Source organism: Siphateles boraxobius, unplaced genomic scaffold (assembly GCF_051911475.1).
Source record: "Siphateles boraxobius isolate OS27281-9 unplaced genomic scaffold, OSU_SipBor_1 16, whole genome shotgun sequence".
NCBI classification, from domain to species: Eukaryota; Metazoa; Chordata; class Actinopteri; order Cypriniformes; family Leuciscidae; genus Siphateles; species Siphateles boraxobius.
Genome location: NW_027508766.1, coordinates 11,632,679 through 11,653,593, shown reverse-complemented (window position 1 = coordinate 11,653,593; position 20,915 = coordinate 11,632,679). Strand labels below are relative to the sequence as shown.

The 20,915-nt window shown below is 41.0% G+C and overlaps 1 protein-coding gene and 1 long non-coding RNA gene across 4 annotated transcripts in view; one reads left to right on the top strand and one right to left on the bottom strand.

Moving 5' to 3' along the window:
• LOC143739258 (uncharacterized) overlaps positions 1 to 20,915 on the bottom strand; it is a 626,344-nt gene that overhangs the window by 425,863 nt on the left and 179,566 nt on the right. The window lies entirely within an intron of this gene.
• edil3a (EGF-like repeats and discoidin I-like domains 3a) overlaps positions 1 to 20,915 on the top strand; it is a 269,995-nt gene that overhangs the window by 172,301 nt on the left and 76,779 nt on the right. For both annotated transcript variants that reach the window (XM_077231597.1, XM_077231596.1), the window contains one exon: positions 3,492 to 3,605. In XM_077231597.1, the coding sequence (XP_077087712.1) occupies positions 3,492 to 3,605 (114 nt within the window). The remainder of the gene's footprint in view (positions 1 to 3,491; positions 3,606 to 20,915) is intronic.

Here is a 20,915-nt window from a genome sequence, read left to right as displayed (position 1 = left end):
TTAATGAGAGCTTTAAGCCTCGCTCACTTGAATTAATTAAAACATAATCCTTGTGATTGTGACAATCTCCTGCTATGACGATGGCACTATGTCTGACAAAGGCTTGTTTGTGCACCCATGCTAATAAAGCACTTGTTTGGCGAGGAGTGCATAGAGCATAGTTTTCTAATTTGAAGTTGCATGGTCATTAAGATGTGAGAAGTAATGAAGTAATTGTTGTGCATTTGATTTTCCATCACAAGTGGTGCAGAGTTTGTGTGTGTTTTAGATAAACAAGAATAAATAATAACAAGTTTGAAACCTACAATATACTAAATAGTGATTTGTTTTTTTTCTGTAAAGTCAGATCTACTTCATTCATTTTTGGTGTGTTTTAAAGGGCAACTAGTTATTGGCACTACTAAAATTTTAATTCATAGGAGCACAAATTAAGTTAGTGTATGTTACATGAGAATTGGCACTGACTTTGTTGGAAGGCTTTATTAATCTCAAGCCAAAACCTAGATCAGAACAACATTTAGGGATTCATTTTACATATGCATTCAATGTCCGAAAATACCAGCAGGATGTCTTTGATTTATTAAGGCCAGATAAGTTAAGCAAATCAAGGCTGCAGTTGAATGGAATCTTATCCTCCAAACATCAAAGCTAAGTCCTAGAGCTCTGTGATGGTTGCTTGTAACATTTTTTGCTTTTGAGATTGTATTCAGAATTCTTTCAGGATCCCTATATGTGTAGCTTTTATTGCAGATGTGTGTGTGTGTGTGTGTGTGTGTGTGGGGTGGGGTGGGGGGGGGGGGGGGGGGGGCGGGTGTTTGGGGGGTTTGGGATAAATCTTGGGTTGTGGGCCTCACAAGAAAAGTTAAAACCTGATATTTTTGACCTTGTGGGGACTTTTTTTATTTTTGGTCCCCACGAGGAAAGCAGCTAAGAATTCATCCTAGATGGTGTTTTTATGGAAAATGTACAAATGCAGAAAATGTTCTTTGAGGGCAGAAGGTAGGGTTAAGGGATATAATATACAGTTTGTACAGAGGAATAATCACTGTCTACGGAAAGTCCTTATTAAACTTGAAAACCTGACGTGTGTTTGCCCCCAAAAAAAATTTGTAAAAAAAGAATATATATATATATATATATATATATATATATATATATATATATATATATATATATATATATATATCGTTTGTGTTCAACAGAAGAAAAAAGTCAAACTGGTTAGCAATAAGTATGAGCTACTGATGCCAGAGTTTTCTTAAAGAGAGAACTCTTTACCATCCAAAAAAGTTACACTCTAACTTTATTCTTTGGCCAGACACACATGAGTCTTGTCTCCTGCCATTTGGTTTTAAGAGTTAAGGGTTTCCCTAGACCACACGGCTAGATTATTGTGACTACTCTTTTTCAGAAAGCGGCTGTCTATATCCTGTTAGTCTAACCACAGAGGAATAAAGACAGAGGTGTGCTTTTCATCAGGCTAATTTATGGTGAGGCCTCAGGATGATGGGGTTGAATTTCAATGTCTCACTTCTGTGTGCACGCTGCGGTAGATGCTAAAGTGATGACCCCCATCACTGTGAGCTTAATAGGTCTTGAAACAGAACCCATCTTGTACTGTCTGGATTTCAGTTTCTCTTCAGAAGGAGGTTGCAGCTCTGAGAAGCTCATGATGTGCAGGTATAGTAGCTTATCATGTGTCAGTGTAAACATATGTTAGAAAAGGTTGCATTACCAACAAAACAGTGTTCAGTGTTCATCAAGAGAGTTGTGTAGGGTTTTTACATTTATTTACGTTGGCATTTGCATTTATATTGATTTTCTTGCTGTTTTCTATAACTGTGGCACAACAGTCACTTCAACAGGAAGTTAACAGTACAAATTGCTTATTGGAATTAATTTTAACATTGTTGATCCTAACCTCAGGATTCTCCAAGGCTGCTTTTCCTTTTTAAGTATACTTTATGAATATCATTTTACAATAAAAGACATTCGGAGATACGTGGGACCTGGACTCACATGTAGACGAAACAAGTTTTAATCCGACTTGGATCATCTCCCAATCCCACAATCCTCTTCTATACATAGTCTCTGCCGTGCTTCCAAAGAACCATGGAAAAACCTGCAAAATATAAATGTTCAAATATGGAAAAGTCATGAAAATATCTGTAGTGAATGTAATTAAACATTAAATTGATCAACGGAGACAGTAAACACATTAAGAGATTTATGATGTTACAACGTCGTTCATTTCTAGTTAAAAAGAAGGTTGTTCTTTTGAACTTTCTATTCATCAAATAATCTTTATAAAAAAGTGTCAGTTCCCACAAAAATTGTAATATTGATAATGATTAAAAATACTAAGAAATTATTCTTGAGCACCAATTCAGCATACAGTAGTGTAAATGTACAGAATGAAGAGTAATTTGAAGGAGGCCCATATGCCCATAGCTGAAATAATTTGGAGTCAGATTTTGCCAGGCAATATTTTCACTGACTCTTAAAGTTCCAATTGTTGTAGTACTTCTTGAACTCATGCATTTTATTGCCTCTATTTTTTTTTTTCAAAACAGAGAAATAAAAGACACAATAAAGAGTGTGTTTGCTTGTGTGTGTAATTCTCTACAGTGTGTAATTTCTTTACAGAAGTCTTTTTTCCAGTAATTACAAGTCCTGTATGGGTCAAAAAGTAAGAATCATGTCCCTTTCACTCCTCCTCCTTACAAAAGTATATTAAAAATAAATTGTTAAATGTTTTCTCAATGACAAATAATCAGCTAGCTTAAAATAAACTGTTTTATACTATGTAAATAATCGACGTGTTTGTGCATTCCTGCAACAATGCAAAAATGCTTTTCTTACTCAGTATTTTTGTCTTGTTTCCAGTCCAAATATCTAACAATTCTTAAATCAAGAGCCATTTATGAGTAAAATTCCATAAGATTTTGTGTCTTGTTTTCTGGGGGAATTAATCAAAATTAAGTGAGTTTTTGCTTTAAAAAAAAGCTAAATTATCTGCCACTTTATTTCCCCAGAAAACAAGACTTAATATCTGACGTCATTTTACTACTTTAGTAAATGCGTCTTGATTTAAGAAATGTTTGATATTTAAACTGGAAACAAGACAAAAATACTAAGTAAGAAAAGGTTGTTTTTTTTTGTTTGTTTTTTTTTTGCAGTGAATTGCTGTTTTAATATCCATTTATTTTGTCTGTTTCAAATCCAGCACTGTTTTGTATTCAAATTCATTTCTGAATTCATCAAGGGAGAGGGTGTTATTGCTTTCTTGTCGGTAGTCACCATTTTTAATCGCTTTAATTGGATTATTTGGCTGGAAAGTTCTTCTCAGCTATGAGGAGAGAACCAGATATCAAATAACAAACAGTACAAACTCAATAAATGGCATCTACCAGTGCATTTTCAATGAGAGACGTTCCAGTAATTGCTTTTAAGCCTAATATAAACTATTGTGTTTTCCTTTTTTTCTGCAGATGTTAATGAATGCGAAAGAAGCCCCTGTAGAAACGGAGGGATCTGCACCGATCTTGTTGCGAACTATACCTGTGAATGCCCAGGAGAATATATGGGAAGAAACTGCCAGTACAGTAAGTTCATGTTCTTGTTTTTATGGATGCTTACTTCCCTGTCCCATTTCTTCTCCCTCAGTCCATCCAGTGGGCTTTGTATTAAGTGAATTTTGTGACAGTTCAGAGCATCCGTTTCACCGGGTCCATGGAGAAGCATGCAATAGCAGCAGAAAACAAACAATTATGCCCACACACACAAGACACATTGTGGCAGGGTGAACAGAGAAGGGCACGGTGGGTGTGGTACCATGCCTTGGAGAGGGATTTATTGAAAAAAAATGAACATGAACTATTAAAAAGAGATTGTTGGAAATATTCTTACATAATGAAAAGGGGCGATAGGTTTTAGCACCTTTTTCTGGACCTGATAAGGCTCAAACTCCCAAAAGTTTTTTCAAACAATTTCTTCATACAACTGAATGTATGAGTGTAACGCAGTTTAGATGTTATGGGAAGAAGGAGGCGGGAACGGCGAACAATCAACAATTTAATAACAAAATACAACAAATAGAAAATGAAAGTAAAAGACGGCAGTCCCTCACGGTCGACTACCGCCTCACACAATAAAACATAAACAAAACAAACACAAGTCCAGGCCTGTCCTCTCTCGATCTCCACTTTCGTCGCTCCTCTTTTTATGCTTCCGCTCCTCCGTGAGAGATACGAGACCGGTGCGTCGCGCAGGTGGCGCTCATCAGTAATCACCCTACCCGCCTCATGCCGCTCTCTAACGGCCCTCTGCCTCGTCCTGCTCGCCACAATGAGGGAAGAGACTGAGGCCTAGTCCACACGGACACGGGTATTTTTATAACCGGAGTTTTTCCTCCTGCGTTTAAAAAAAAACTCCATCTACATGAAAATGCAAAAGCGCTGTCAAGACATACGCAGCAGCGCACAATCTGACGTCAAACACAGCGGATAATTGCGCACACATTGACGTCGCAAGGCAAAAACCCTGGTTTTATTGTCTACACAACAACACTGCAACCGGCGTTTCTTAATATCCTCACCCTGGTAGGGGTTTTCAAAAATGTTCCGTTTCAGTGACCTGATACTGCGTTTCCGTGTGGACGAATGGCCGAACCGCGTAAAAAAAGCCACGGTTATGAAAATACCCGTGTCTGTGTGGACAAGGCCTGAGGCATGCTTGGCAAGTAAAGGCAACAGTGATTGAGTGAACATGGTGACTTTACATTAGTCACACTCCTCTCACACAATGCAAACTGGAATCATATGTCATTTAACCATCTTTATTTTACTTCTGTAGTCAATGCTTGATGTACCAGGCTGATATATTTAACATAAGCTCTATAAAATAACCGAGACACTTTGATTTAGGTGTAATCAAACACTTTGAGGAAATAGTATTTCATCACCTTTCATCACCATTTTAGCTGTATTATGTAAAACATTTATATTGCTGCTTCTGTTTTTTTAATAAATGGCAAATGAGACCAAGAGAAAGATGCAGACAGGAGTGGGACTGATACTTGAGAGAGAGAGAGAGAGAGAGAGAGAGAGAGAGAGAGAGAGAGAGAGAGAGAGAGAGAGATGGCAAGAGACAGAAATGGCATTTGTTCACACTAGATATGCTTTATCACCATGAATCAAAAGGGATATTACTTTTCTCTGAGTTATTTGAGATATCTCAAGACATCTATTAAATAGAGACAAACACCTTTATCATCCTTTTCATGGTTATTACTTAAACAACAGCATTTTTATAGAGGATATGTATTGACGTCACTTTCCCGCCGGAACAAGTCCCCTCAGCCGGACTGAGTGGCAAAAGAGCCTGCTGCGTGATTGGATTTAATAGGGAAAACTGCAAAAACTTGAGTAAAACAAATGATTATCAGTTTACGCGTGGTCTGCGGTTGTGAGGCCTGTTGGATGTACTGCCGAATTGTCTGAAACGCCTTTGGAGATGGCTTATGGTAGAGAAATGAACATTCAATTCACGGGGAACAGTTCTGGTGGACATTCTTGCAGTCAGCATGCCAATTGCACGCTCCCTCAAAACTTGCCACATCTGTGGCATTGTGTTGTGTGATAAAACTGCACATTTTAGAGTGGCCTTTTATTGTGGCCAGCCTAAGGCACACCTGTGCAATAATCATGCTGTCTAATCAGCATCTTGATATGCCACACCTGTGAGGTGGATGGATTATCTCGGCAAAGGAGAAGTGCTCACTAACACAGATTAAGAGAGATTTGTGAACAGATTTGAGAGAAATAGGCCTTTTGTGTACATAGAAAAAGTCTTAGATCTTTGAGTTCAAGCTCATGAAAAATGGGGGCAAAAACAAAAGTGTTGGTTTTTTTGTTCAGTGTATATCATCATATCGTCTAGCCTTAAAACTTTTAGCGTTTTTTTTTGTCAGTGTTTATTTAAAAACATCAAATAATGCAGAATATAATATGGTAAATATTACGATATATAACAATAGTCAAGTCACCTTCATTTATATAGCGCTTTTAACAGTATAGATTGTTTCAAAGCAGCTTTACAGTGATAATAGGAAATTAATGTAACAGAGATTGTTTTGGCTTTACAGCAGCTCTAGAATAAAGTTATTGTCAAGCAAAAGTTAGTTTTGATTGATTCACTTCCGTGGCAACGATCATTAGTTATTAACTTAGGGCTGCTAACATGACACCATACTAACAGAAAAACCTTAATGCGATCCAGCCGCTCATTTGCACAAAACAGTGCCTGGTGGCTTGAGAACGCAAACCATGTTCCAAGGTACAAGCCTTGAAAAATGTATAATACAGAATTTTTTATTGCTTCCGCGTAGCCATGTGAACCGGAATTATCCCGACAACGTTTTATCTGTACAGAGGTAAAGGGAAGGGCCTTCACAGAGGAGAGACTAGCTGACACTTCAGGACTGCGTTGTCGTCGTGTCCAGGTGTAGGTCCTTCATCAGATCCTGATATGGCCTGGATCTGGCGGACTGCGGTTAAACCTTGGGATAAACAGAGAGACTAATATTAGTGTAGACGCCATCCTTCTTATGATGTAACAAGTACATCAGGATTTATGGGAAGTGTTCCCGGTTCCGGCTGACCTAATCTATTTAGCCTAATATTGAATTATAGAAGTCAATACAATATATAGGGTATGATTTTACCCGTAAATTCAGCATATTGACACTAAATGATAACTGCAAATGTACCTGTTGCTGCCTTAAGTCCAGTTGTTTCTTATGAATTGCAGTGATCCATTTGCTTCTCTGTACATAGCTTTCGGCAGTCTGTAAAAGATTATATGTCAAATCTAGTTGTTCAGTCTATCTCAAAGCTCTTTTCCGTTTTAAATGTGTTTTGTATGTTTTTCGCGGCATTCACTCTGAAAACCAATGCTGCCGCTAGGTCTTTCTGCCACTCAGTGGGCGTTACCGCAGTTACTCCGGCCGACGGTGACATCACGCGCATACCCTCCATACCAGCTTCCAAAATAATAATCAATTATATATATATATATATATATATATATATATATATATATATAAAAATACAGTCATTTTTTCCCCACCAAAACAAAGTTACAATTATTGGTACCCCTAGAAACTCAAAACTCTTATGAGTAAAATATACCTGAAGTATATAACCATTCATATTTAAAATTTTTAGCATACCAAGATGAAATATAGTTTCAAATTAATATATTAATGAATATAGTTCTGATGTGCAAAAGATTGGTGAGCTTCACAAAATAGAAAGTGGCTGTAAGAAAATAGCTAAAGCATTGAAAATTCCCATTTCCACTATCAGGGCAATAATTAAGATTTTCCAAGCAACTAAAAATATTACAAATCTGTCGGAAGAGAGCGTGTACCTGTGGCAATATTTTTGTAAAATGCAAAATACGTTGCGTTGTGCACGTTCCACAACTGTTTCAAAGTCAAATGTCCAGTTAGTGGCGCTAAAAGCGTTTAGTTTTTTCGGAACAGATGAACGTGAATATGGAAACATTTTATTACATAAGAGTTTGTATGAATCACCTCAGTTCTGAATTGAAATGCCCGGTGAGTGGTGCTAAAAGCTCAATGCTCCATTTTAAAATGACGTACACCTACACTAAACCCTAAACCTACCCGATAGTGTTAACAAAAGCAAATCTGACATAAAAACGTAATCTTAACCATGGCAATTTAGCTTGTTTTTAAACTCTTGTCTTTGAGCTCTTTTATCATGACTTTTCTTTCACAGGATTCGTACCCGAGATATCTGCATCACAAGTACAATTCTGTACCAGTTGAGCTACCGAGCAAGCTTATTATGTCAATAAAACGTATGGAGCTGGTTAACGATGCAAACTATATTAGTTTACAAATCCTACACTATGGTAAACACTGTTTTGATGTACAATGAGCCACGTTAAAACAAGTAATCTGCCCCGGTAATCATAATAGTGTGTGAAAATGATTAAAAGTGCTTGCTATTTTACTGTTGGAAACTGCAGTGATATGTATTTTGTGTTTTGCAAAAATTTTGCCACAGGTACTTTTTTCCAATGTGCCCATACTGCTATTTTGTCTAAATGCACGGCAAGGAAGAGTTAGAATGGCCAAAGAATCTCCGAGGATCACAGCTGTAGAATTGCAGAAATTAGTTAAGTCTCTGGGTCCGAAAGCCTCAGAAAAAAATCTCCACAAGTTGTGTGGGAGGGTTCCAAGGAAAATCATCTGCTTTCATCAATAAACAAACTCAAATTCAGTTCAGACACTAATGGCAAACAGAGCTGAAAAGTACCCCATTCGCACGGTTAAATATAATGCTGTATATTGAATGTGGGCCTATTTTTCTGCTGGAGGTCCTGGACATCTTGTTCAGATACATGGCATCACGAATTCTATCAAATACCAACATATACAAAACGGAACCTAACCTTCTCTGCTAGAAATCGTATAATGGCCTGTGGTTGGATCTTCCATTAAGACAATGATCTAAAACAAACATCAAAATTAAAAAAAAAAATCGCTCACTGGGCACACAATGAAGTTTCTGACATGACCATCCCAGTCCCCGGACCTGAACCCTATAGAAACCAACATGGACCTGGGAATCTGAAGGATCTGGATAGATTCTGTATGGAAGAATGGTCTCTGATCTCTTATTAGGTTTTTTCCAAACTCATCAGGCATTATAGGAGAAGATTCAACGCTGTTATATTGGCAAATAGAGAAATGTTCCCCTATTTTCAATTATGTATTTCAATAAAAGTTTGATTTTTGTGAATTTTTTGAATAAAAGATCAAGCAATGCAGATTTATTTTCACAGGCCTTTTTTGTTCATATTTACCAAGAGTGCCAATAATTCTGACCATCACCATTGTGAATATAAACAATCAAAATGATTGGGCTGTCAGTTTAATGCATTCATTTGGTGTGATTAATTATATATTTATTAAAAAAAAACGCTTTATTTAAAAAATTACAATTCTTCAATTGAAAAAACAGAATAGAATAGAATGCTTTCATCTGCAATAGTGAAGTCATTTTCAATTATCTTTTTTCTTCTTTTTATATGTGCACAACAATACACAAATTAACAAATTATTTGTGCATGGATGATATTCATTTGGTGGCTTTTTTCTGCGAAAATGTATTCATTGGATTAACTGTGATTATTTTATTAATCATGATATTGTTTCCTTAATCCCAATTAAAAATGTTATTGATTGACAGCCCTGTTAATAGCATCCACACAAACACGGGTAGAAGGAACTGCCCTTCCCTACCAAGCTCAGGAAGATGTGTCACAACCTTCCTAGAATGAATTTGACCAAAGCCCTGTCAGAAAGCCTTCACTCACGTCTTCCCACACTGCTAAAATCCATTGCTGTTAAATTCCCTCAGTCGTTTGACTGACAGTCTCGCTCTATTCATTTCACCTTTTTGTCATGTTGAATCACTGCCACCTTCTTTGCTTTATTATGTGTGACAAGCTGGCACACTGCAAATCATTTGCATGTTGAAAGTTGAAGGTTCCCTTCACTCACTCAATCTCTGTATCTCTCTTTAGATTACGAATGATGTAACCATGTAGCCACTTCTAGACAGTAATAATAAAATAAAGAAACAAATATATCTATTCATTCAAAGCCAACCGCACTGACTCAAAAAGAGTATTTGGATAAGTTCCATTTATTTGTTGCTTAGTTTTTTTTTTTTTTTTTTTTTGTCACTTACAGTAGTTCTATTTGATGTTATATTATCTATTTCACTGAAATGTCTTTAAAAATGTGGCTTAATTGTCCAAGTACTTTTTGGGGCAAGCGTATATTGGGAGTCATCATAAATCACAAGGCATATTTAAGAATGGATTGAATTTGCATGTTGGCTTTGCACACATGGTCAAACTGCATGTTCCTGCACAATAAATTCTATTTTGCATTTAGGGCTAGTTGTGAATGAGCAGAATATCAATTAAATGTGTAGTTCCCTTTCGAGGGAACTCAACACTGTGTCGTTGAAAACGACTCTTTGGGGACGCTCCCTTAGCGTGTGCCTCTGAAGTATGAATGAAACTAATCCAATCCTGATTGGTGTTGCATCATGACGTAACATGTGACGGCATAACCGGATGTATTAAAGGAGACGCCGGACATACACACATTAGCTTTTGCTCTTCAGCAAGCGCTCTGTGTTGAAACTGTATCTGTCTATTTGGTGTTGTTTGTCTGATTTAAAGCAAGAAAAATATTATGGCGAGTGAACAGTTTGTCAGATGTGTGCACCCCTTCCCAAGATTTATCACGGGTGGGGACACACATCAACTTTGTGTAAACTGTTTTGGAGTGCTGCACGCACAGACAGCTCTTGAGGGATCTGCCTGTGAACACTGTCAAAGCACCATCTATGAGAGTGCTGCGCTCCCGCTTGGCTATTTTTAATAAGGATGGCCAAGCTTGCGATCCCTTCAGTGGTGGCTGAAAGCCAAGGGGTTTTCCCCCAAGGGGAATCCGTTCCGTATAATAAAGGTTACGCGCAGATGCCTTCGTTCCCTATTAATATGGAAGAAACTTTGATTCCTGTCCCAAAGGGCCAGTGTTAGGGGTGTCATGTCGCCGGAAAACCGTTTGAAAAGACGCCTCCCTTACTGGCTGGGGCGCGGTCATGGACGGCCGCTTTGCCAGGGTCTGTGGCAGGACCATTATCATTCTTGGCATACAAGGCTCCTCAGGGCTCTGAGGAGATTCCTTCCAGACATCAAGGGTTACCATGTCCTGATACGTTCGGACAATACATCAGTGGTAGCTTATCTAAACCGACAGGGGGGACTCAGATCGCGCCCTCTATCCAGATTGGCGCATCAGATAATTTTATGGTCCCAAGGGAAAATTTTATCCATCAAAGCAATATTTATCCCGGGGGTTCAGAATCAGGGAGCAGACATCCTGTCGAGGCAGGGGCTGAGGCCCGGGGAATGGAGACTTCATCCAGAAGTGGTGAAGTTAATATGGCAAAAATTCGGACAAATGGAAGTGGATCTATTTGCGTCTTGAGAGACGTCCCATTGTCCACTTTGGTTTTCCCTCAGTCATCCAACCACACTGGGGTTGGATGCCATGGTACAAGCTTGGCTGAGGCTTCGCCTGTACGCTTTTCCCCCGATCGCTCTGCTCCCGGGAGTCCTGGAGAGGGTTCGCCAGGAGGGCATCAGTCTTCTTCTGATAGCCCCGTTCTGGTTATGGTATCTGACTTAGTGTCATTCCTGATAGACCAACCATGACAGATTCCTCTGAGGAGGGATCTGTTGTCTCAAGCAGAGGGCACAATATTCCACCCTCGCCCTGAGATGTGGAAACTGTGGGTCTGGCCCCTGAGGGGGCTCAGTACTTAGATGCTGGTCTATCAGCTGGAGTAGTTGAAACCATACTTAGCTTTAGGGCTCCATCCACCAGGAGATTTTATGGCCTCAAGTGGAATGTGTTCTCGAATTGGTGTAGAGAACATAATGTAGATCCAGTCAACTGCCAGGTAGCTTCAGTTCTGGAATTTCTTCAAGACCGCTTCTGTGCAGGTCTCTCCCCACCCACTTTAAAAGTATACGTGGCTGCCATTGCGGCTTTCCATGCACCTTTAAACGATGGGCTTTTGGGGAGGCACCAGCTGGTCATACGGTTTCTCCGTGGTACTTGGAGGATAAGGCCGACAACCAGGTCCAGGGTTCCTTCCCGGGACTTGGCAATGGTTCTCGAAGGGTTATCCCTGGCCCCCTTCGAACCATTTGAGTCGGCTTCACCGAAGGACTTGACTTTTAAAATGGCTTTTCTGTTAGCTATTACCTCTATAAAAGAGTAGGAGATCTCCAAGCCCTGGCAGTAACGCCGGGCTGCTTGGAGTTTGCCCCTGGCGGAGTAAAAGCTATTTTACATCCTAGGCCTGGTTATGTGCCTAAGGTGCCATCTAATGTGGCACAGTCAACAGTTATTCAGGCTTTTCACCCTCCACCACATGTGTCGGCAGAAGAGGAAAGGCTCCATTTGCTCTGTCCTGTCAGGGCTTTGAGAGTTTACCTTGAGAGGTCCTCTTCCTGGAGGAGGTCGGACCAACTTCTAGCGTGCTTTGGATCACCTAGGAAGGGATTACCTGCTTCTAAACAAACTATTAGCAACTGGATAGTTCAGGCTATTACTTTGGCCTATAGGGTGCGTGATTCACCTTCACCCTTGGCTATTAGGGCTCACTCTACTAGAGGTATAGCATCCTCTAGGGCCCTTCATGTAGGAGTCCCCATTCATAAAATCTGTGAGGTGGCCGGTTGGGCCTCTCCTCACACTTCCATTAGATTCTATAGTCTGCACCTCCCTAGTACGCCCGGCGCACAAGTGCTCTCGTCCTAGCTAGTGCATGTTTCAGTTTCACTCTAGGACAGGTTTCGGTGCATGGCTTAGTGGGCATTCGGTCCCCAAAGAGTCGTTTTCAACGACGCAGTGTTGAGTTCCCTCGAAAGGGAACGTCTCGGGTTACGACTGTAACCCCTGTTCCCTGAGAAGGGAACGAGACACTGCGTCCTCTTGCCACACCCCTCTAAACCTAGGAGCGGCTTGCTTCGCCGCGAGGCTAATGTGTGTGTGTCCGGCGTCTCCTTTTATACATCCGGTTATGCCATCACATGTTATGTCATGACGCAACACCAATCAGGATTGGATTAGTTTCATTCATACTTCAGAGGCGCACGCTAAGGGAGCGTCCCCAAAGAGTCGTTTTCAACGACGCAGTGTCTCGTTCCCTTCTCAGGGAACAGGGGTTACAGTCGTAACCCGAGACGTTTCCTATAATGACAGTATTTCTAACTTTTTAAAATGGCAAAGCATGCAGCTCCCAGCATATCATCATGTCATACTGCTATAAAGATCTCAGATTGTATGACAAGTCATCTTGATAAGCTGTCACAGTCAAATTAAAAGGCCAATTTTTATACTGCAGTGTATTTACAGTCATCTGTGTAAGCATAGAATGTAACGATAGACAGCTGCTATTGGCTCAAGTGTTGAAGGCATTAATTGAAGTCTGCAGAAGCATTTTCCTTACTGAGTGAAATGTTTGCTTTGACATTTACTTGTGCTCTTGCTTGTACAAAACATCTGACATTAACATATTGTCAGTTGTTTGCATGTTTTCAGTTGCCCCCATGTTGATAAAGTTCCTGCGTAAACTGATGGTTACATATTTGTTGTACAAAGTGGCCTTTGTTTTTAAAGCTTTAAATGTTTTGAGCAACTAGTATTGTTAAAAACGAATAACAGAACATGGTTTTATCCTTTCTTTAAACAAATCAATAGAACATTTTATTAAATTAAGTGGTTCAGTCTCCAATTTTCCTTCCCATAAAAGTAAAAATAAATACAAATTAAAAAATAAATAAATCATCTCAGGTCACAATATGCTTTTGCGATCAAATTAAATAAACATTTCATTATTATTTATTTATTTAAGAAAAAAAGGGCTGTGATTAAACCTTGTAAGACTGCTGATTTGTCCAGTGTGCAACTGCAAATAATGAATTCATATTATATATATATATATATATATATATATATATATATATATATATATATATATATATATATATATATATATATGGGGTAAATTGAGGTAAAAAGTTCCCCTCCCCGCAATCCCTGAAATAAGATAAATTAATACAATAAAAAAAATTGTGTCATGAGACATAGAAAAAGTTGTCAATGAAAATAAAAATAAAAAAGTCTTCAGTGGTGTGAATGAAAGTTTATTGTGGAAACCGACACAATCAGATATTCCATCTGTTGAGAGAACATCCATCTCTTTCATACGTTTTGAAATCAATATGGGAGCTTATTTATTCCAGAAGGATCTCCTTATACACATTTATTCTCCATCCAACCATAGTCAGTATAGAGTGCCAGTGAATTCATGGAGCCAGGGCTGACGCTAAAATTCATGAGGCCCAGAACAAAATATTTATGGTTGGATGCTTATTCCCTTGGACTTAATATGGTGGTCTATAACATAGAGGACCTTAGTGAGCCCAGGACAACCTATGACAACTGTTTCTGATTTAGGGTAACATATGTAAATGTCTTTCCATATTTAGTCTGATTGTGGAAAATTGATTAGCCAATTAGCTGTTCAGTAAGGCTTTTGGATAATTAGCACGTGTCCGCAGGGGGGCAGGCATATTTATGTGTGTTGAGAGGGAGCGTGACAAAAAAAAAAGTGCAGCAAGAAGCCATTCCTAGATAGAATGACTAATCTTAAAAGCAACACAATATTAAACCCTCAGACGGTCCTCGGTCATTTCTGACCGAACAATTTTCTGTTTTGAATTTTTAAAAATCAAAGCTTCATCGGAATGTTACGAAACTTGGTGACTTTTATGGCATTAGGTATGTGAATACAAAAAAAAATGGTGTCATGATCCGAGCATGCTAAGTGGTCGTAAAAAAATAGTAACGATTTTGGTCTTCGGTCAAAAATGACCGACCCATAGCAAATGAATGGGAAATTGACAAAAAAAAATAATTCTCTGAATTTTTGTTTGTACAATCTACAAATCGGCCACAATCCTAAAAAAAAAGTAAACAGCTGTAAAGGGGTGACCCTCTACAACATCAAGAGTGCAATAAATACACACCCACCCACACACACACACATACAAACACACTTGTATACACATAAACCCAATAAATTTTGACTACAAAAAAAATTGTTTTGAATGTTTAAAAATCACAGCTTCATCTGAATGTTACAAAACTTGGTGACTTTTATGGCATTAGGTATGTGCACACACAAAAAAAAAATTGAGATCATGATTCAAGCATGCTAAGTGGTAAAATAAAATAGTCACACTTGTGGTCTTCGGTCAAAAATGACCCCCATGGGAAATGAATGGTAAATTGACTAAAAACTAACACTTTAAATCACTATTTCTAAAAAATATATATATTTAAACCTTGATAAGAAATAGTTTTTGAGATTGTTTAAATATATATTCAAATCCACCAAAAAAAAAAGTGGTAACACTTTATTTCGATAGTCCACTTTTGACATTCAACTAACTATAAGTAACTTTGCAGCTACATGTCAACTAACTGTCATTAGAGTATTAGTAGACTGTCTGCTTAATGTCTGCTAACACTTTATTTTGTTGGTCCCCCAACTAGGGATGAGTCGCGATCTTCGAATAGTCGAACTGCGTTCGAAATTCGATCATAAAATTACTTTTTCGAATATCGTTATATTTTCGCGCAATTCCAATGTGTCATAATTGACGGCGCGCCAACTGTCACAGATCGCGCAGCAGGGTATTTTCCTGTCGGGGACACAAGGTGTCACTAACATGAATGAAACCCCCTACTGCGCGATAGGATACCAGTGTTTTATACATAGTGTAAACAAACAACAGAAGAAGAGCACCGTGACCGTTAACTCTGCTCCCAACAGAGTTGGGTAGTAACCTTTACTGTCTATGGTAGTAACCGTCTACAAAGTAGGCTACATTTACTTCCTTACGTTGGGGCGACGTTCCTCTCGTTATTTTATTTATGCAATACATGCTGTTTAATGCATAGTTTATTCCAAGCGCGCTGCATCTGTTTTATGGGCATGAACAATGCTCAATTCACAAATGAATCACTCTTTTGAGTCGATTCTGTTCAAAGACTTCATCAAACAAGTTGGCAGATCTGTCTAAATCGGTTCACAAATCAGTTTGAATGCTCTGTTCAGTTTCCTGCACGCACTGAATCCTCTGAAGCGCTTCCAATTCACACTCGGAGTTGTAACAGGAAGATTTAAGAACATCAAGAGCGTTGGATGAAGTGGCCGTGGGCCTAACAGTTACAGTTTACTCTAGTGAATGCAAATCTGCAAATGCATAATATTTTTGCTAGCGATGAAGATCTAGTTGAACATCTTCGTATGCTGTCGGTGAATGAATGATTCCACAGGACGATACATTCGAGTTCATTTCATTCAGGTAATACATTTTACAACCAAACAGATTATTACGCGACGATGGCACTACTACAAGTATGATGACATTATACGTTTTTTGAACACATTAATTTATAGGCTACATTAAATAAGCTACCATTGTTTATGAAATGAACACCATCCATCCCGCGGTAATGTGTGTGTATTGCGCAGTGGCATCACACGAATAGTTTTGTTTGAAACTAATGTGTTTAAAAAGTAGGCTATTGCAGTAACAAGGCAGGTTCGCATAAAATTATTATGATATATGACATTATTTTTTTATCTAACGAGCATCCTGTTTGGCGATGCAAAAACGGACTGTCGTGCTTATTGTTTTTTTCTTCTATGTTAACTATGTTAAAAACGACGAAAACATGTTACTTGTTCAATTAATAAACAGTTTGTTTGATGACAAATCGCTAAAGATGGAATTGACCTCCCTTTCTGTCATTGTGAGTGTGCGGGTTTTTTTTTTCGTTTTTTTTTTTTTTCCGATTTTCGAACGATAATCGACTTTTGCTCCTCGATTTTCGAATGGCATTTTTGGCAGAAATTCACATCCCTACCCCCAACAGACATTCTACTGACTATAAGTAACTTAGCAACTACAAGTCAACTTATTCTCCTAACCCGAACCCTAACGCCTAACCCTGACCTAACAGTCTACTGACAGTGTACAACAGCCTACTAATACTCTAATGACAGTTAGTTGACAAGTAGTTGGAAAGTTACTTATAAATAGTAGAATGTCTAAAGTGCCTATCGAAATAAAGTGTAACCAAAAAAGTAAATGTGTCCATAAACAGCTGGGGAATTCACATGCCTCTCCATAGAGAGCAGTAGATGCCATCTAGTGGTTACACCATGGTCCTACTCTTTCTCTCCATACTCTCACCAGATGGTGCTAATCTGCTTAAAAGTTTTTTTTGAAGGCCTAGACTCTATATTAAAATAAAATAATGCATAAAAAAAAAATATATATATACAGGTCCTTCTCAAAAAATTAGCATATTGTGTTAGAGTTCATTATTTTCCATAATGTAATGAGTTTAATTTTTATTTCATATATTTTAGATTCATTGCACACCAACTGAAATATTTCAGGTCTTTTGTTTCATTGTTTTAATACTGATGATTTTGGCATACAGCTCATGAAAACCCCAAAATCTCAAAAAATTAGCATATCATGAAAAGGGTCTCTAAACGAGCTATTAACCTAATCATCTGAATCAACTAATTAACTCTAAACACCTGCAAAAGATTCCTGAGGCTTTTAAAAACTCCCAGCCTGTTTCATTACTCAAAACCGCAATCATGGGTAAGACTGCCGACCTGACTGCTGTCCAGAAGGCCATCATTGACACCCTCAAGCAAGAGGGTAAGACAAAGAAAGAAATTTCTGAACAAATAGGCTGTTCCCAGAGTGCTGTATCAAGGCACCTCAGTGGGAAGTCTGTGGGAAGGAAAAAGTGTGGCAAAAAACGCTCCACAATGAGAAGAGGTGACCGGACCCTGAGGAAGATTGTGGAAAAGGACCGATTCCAGACCTTGGAGGACCTGCGGAAGCAGTGGACTAAGTCTGGAGTAGAACATCCAGAGCCACCGTGCACAGGCGTGTGCAGGAAATGGGCTACAGGTGCCGCATTCCCCAGGTCAAGCCACTTTTGAACCAGAAACAGCGGCAGAAGCGCCTGACCTGGGCTACAGAGAAGCAGCACTGGACTGTTGCTCAGTGGTCCAAAGTACTTTTTTCGGATGGAAGCAAATTTTGCATGTCATTCGGAAATCAAGGTGCCAGAGTCTGGAGGAAGACTGGGGAGAAGGAAATGGCAAAATGCCTGAAGTCCAGTATCAAGTACCCACAGTCAGTGATGGTCTGGGGTGCCATGTCAGCTGCTGGTGTTGGTCCACTGTGTTTTATCAAGGGCAGGGTCAAAGCAGCTAGCTATCAGGAGATTTTGGACCACTTCATGCTTCCATCTGCTGAAAAGCTTTATGGAGATGAAGATTTCATTTTTCAGCACAACCTGGCACCTGCTCACAGTGCCAAAACCACTGGTAAATGGTTTACTGACCATAGTATTACTGTGCTCAATTGGCCTGCTACCTCTCCTGACCTGAACCCCATAGAGAATCTGTGGGATATTGTGAAGAGAAAGTTGAGAGACGCAAGACCCAACACTCTGGACGAGCTTAAGGCCGCTATCGAAGCATCCTGGCCCTCCATAACACCTCAGCAGTGCCACAGGCTGATTGCCTCCATGCCACGCCGCATTGAAGCAGTCATTTCTGCAAAAGGATTCCCGACCAAGTATTGAGTGCATAACTGAACATAATTATTTGAAGGTTGACTTTTTTTGTATTAAAAACGTCTCGGGTTACGACTGTAACCCTTGCTCCCCGAGAAGGGAACGAGACACTGCGTCATCGTCGTGACGACACTAGGGGAATGCCCCCAGCGTAGCGCGTCTGAAGCATGAATGAAATCTGTCCAATCCTGATTGGTGCTGCGTCATGACGTAGTAGATGACGGCATAACCGGAAGATACAAAAGGACGCCCAGCACACACACACATTAGCTCTTTTGCGATGAAGCAAGCGCTCTGACCGTGATAGCTGTGGTGACGAGACGCAGTGTCTCGTTCCCTTCTCGGGAAACAAGGGTTACAGTCGTAACCCGAGACGTTCCCCTTCGAGGGAACTCGCACTGCGTCGTCGTCGTGACGACACTTGGGGAACGAAATGCCCACTATGCCACACTGTAATCACGCCCGCTTTAGTGTGAAGCTGGAAGACCAGGCACACTTAGGACGCGAGCACTCTGGCGCCAGGCGTCACGGGGAGTTGCAGACTGTAGAAACGTATGAAGGTGTGCGGGGTAGCCCACCCGGCCGCCTCGCAGATCTCCGGAAGCGAGACGCCAGAAAGGAGGGCCACCGAGGAGGCCATGCTCCTGGTGGAATGTGCCCTCACGGCCATAGGTGAAGGCAAATTGCTCACCTGATAAGCCGTGGCTATAACCTGGACAATCCAATTGCTGATTGTCTGTTTAGATGCAGGCAGCCCTTTCTTGGTTGAACCAAAGCACACCAACAACTGGTCTGACTTCCTCCACTGAGAAGACTTCTCCAAATAAACCCTTAGAGCTCTGACTGGGCAGAGCAGGTGAAGTCTCCCCTCTTCCGCCGTCCCATGAGGTGGAGGATGGAAGGCCTGAAGAACCACCGACCGTGCCACACTAGACGGCACCTTGGGCACATAGCCCGGTCTAGGATGCAAGATGGCCTTGACACTGCCAGGGGCAAACTCCAGGCAAGTTGGCGTTATAGCCAAGGCCTGGAGATCCCCAACCCTCCTCAGAGAGGTGATGGCAAGGAGAAAGGCCAGCTTGAAGGTCAGGTTCTTTGCCTCAGCCGACTCCAGTGGTTCAAAGGGGGCCTCAGCCAACCATTCAAGAACCACCGCCAGGTCCCAAGTTCGGACTCTGGAGTGAGCCGCAGGGAGGCCGCCGACTGTTTTATAACCTCCTGAAACCTCCCGACGACGGTATCAACCGCGCCGCCGAAGAGGCCAGATTGTGAAATCGGGGAGTCTAGGAGAAATTTTTTTTCTCTCTCCTTCATCCCCGACAAATTCAACCATAAATGCCTCTCCACACACACCAAACCAGCCATGGAGCGGCCGATGGCACGGGTCGTCTCCTTGGTGATGCGGAGGGACAAGTCAGTGGCCTTCCTCAGTTCCGTGATATCCCTAGGACAGGGACCCTCACCCTCATCAAGCTCCTTGAGGAGGTCGGCCTGGTAGGCCTGCAACACCGCCATGGTGTGCAGGCAGCTACCAGCCCGCCCAGCCGCCATAGAAGCCCTGCCCACCAGCACGGATGTATCGCGGCATGGCTTAGTGGGCATCACCGGGGCCTTAAGGGACGATGCGGCCTCGGGAGAAAGATAGCTCGCGAGAGCTTCCTCTACCCGAGGCATTGTCCCATAACCAAGCTCAGCCGCCCTCAACACGTTAGCAAAATCAAGTACTGGGGGATTGGAGAGCCTGGCTGAATACGGTTTCACCCATGACTTGCACAACTCATTGTGTAAGTCAGGAAAAAACGGAAGGCCCCGGCGTGGAGGTTGAGACCTGCGCTTAAAAAATCTCTCATCCAGTTTGCTTGGTGGCTGGATCTGCAATTCTTCTTGTGGCCAATAAATTCTTAGTTTGGCCTCAGCGCGGGTCAAAACCTCCACTAGCTCCTCTTGAGCAGGCGCGTGAAGTGGCTGATCAATGTCCACAGAACCTCTGAATCCTCAGACGAGGACCGGGAAGATGCCGTAGCAGTCCCGTGTCACCCTGAGAGATCCATCTGCGAGCCCCACGATCTGCGGCGTCGCGCTACCTCGGCAACCGCGGGCCCAGAACCGCGAGGCTCGCGAGCCTGGCCGCTTGAATCAAACACGGTCAGCCGCGAGCGCAAAGCCCTGAGCGGCAGCTTCTCACACTCGCTACAAGCGTGCTAGCGTGCTGCACGCCCAGACAATACACACACAGCTGGTGTGTGTCCGTGCCCGTAATGTAGCGCGGACACGGATGCACACAGTGTCTAAATTGCTCGCTAGACATCTTATATATTGTGCTTGATGTCACTGCAAATATATATGGGACAAACAACAGTAAATAGGACGAACAGATCACACAGAGCGCTTTAGCTGAAGAGCAAAAAAGCTAATGTGTGTGTGCTGGGCGTCCCTTTGTATCTTCCGGATATGCCGTCATCTAATACGTCATGACGCAGCACCAATCAGGATTGGACAGATTTCATTCATGCTTCAGAATCGCTACGCGGGGGGCATTCCCCTA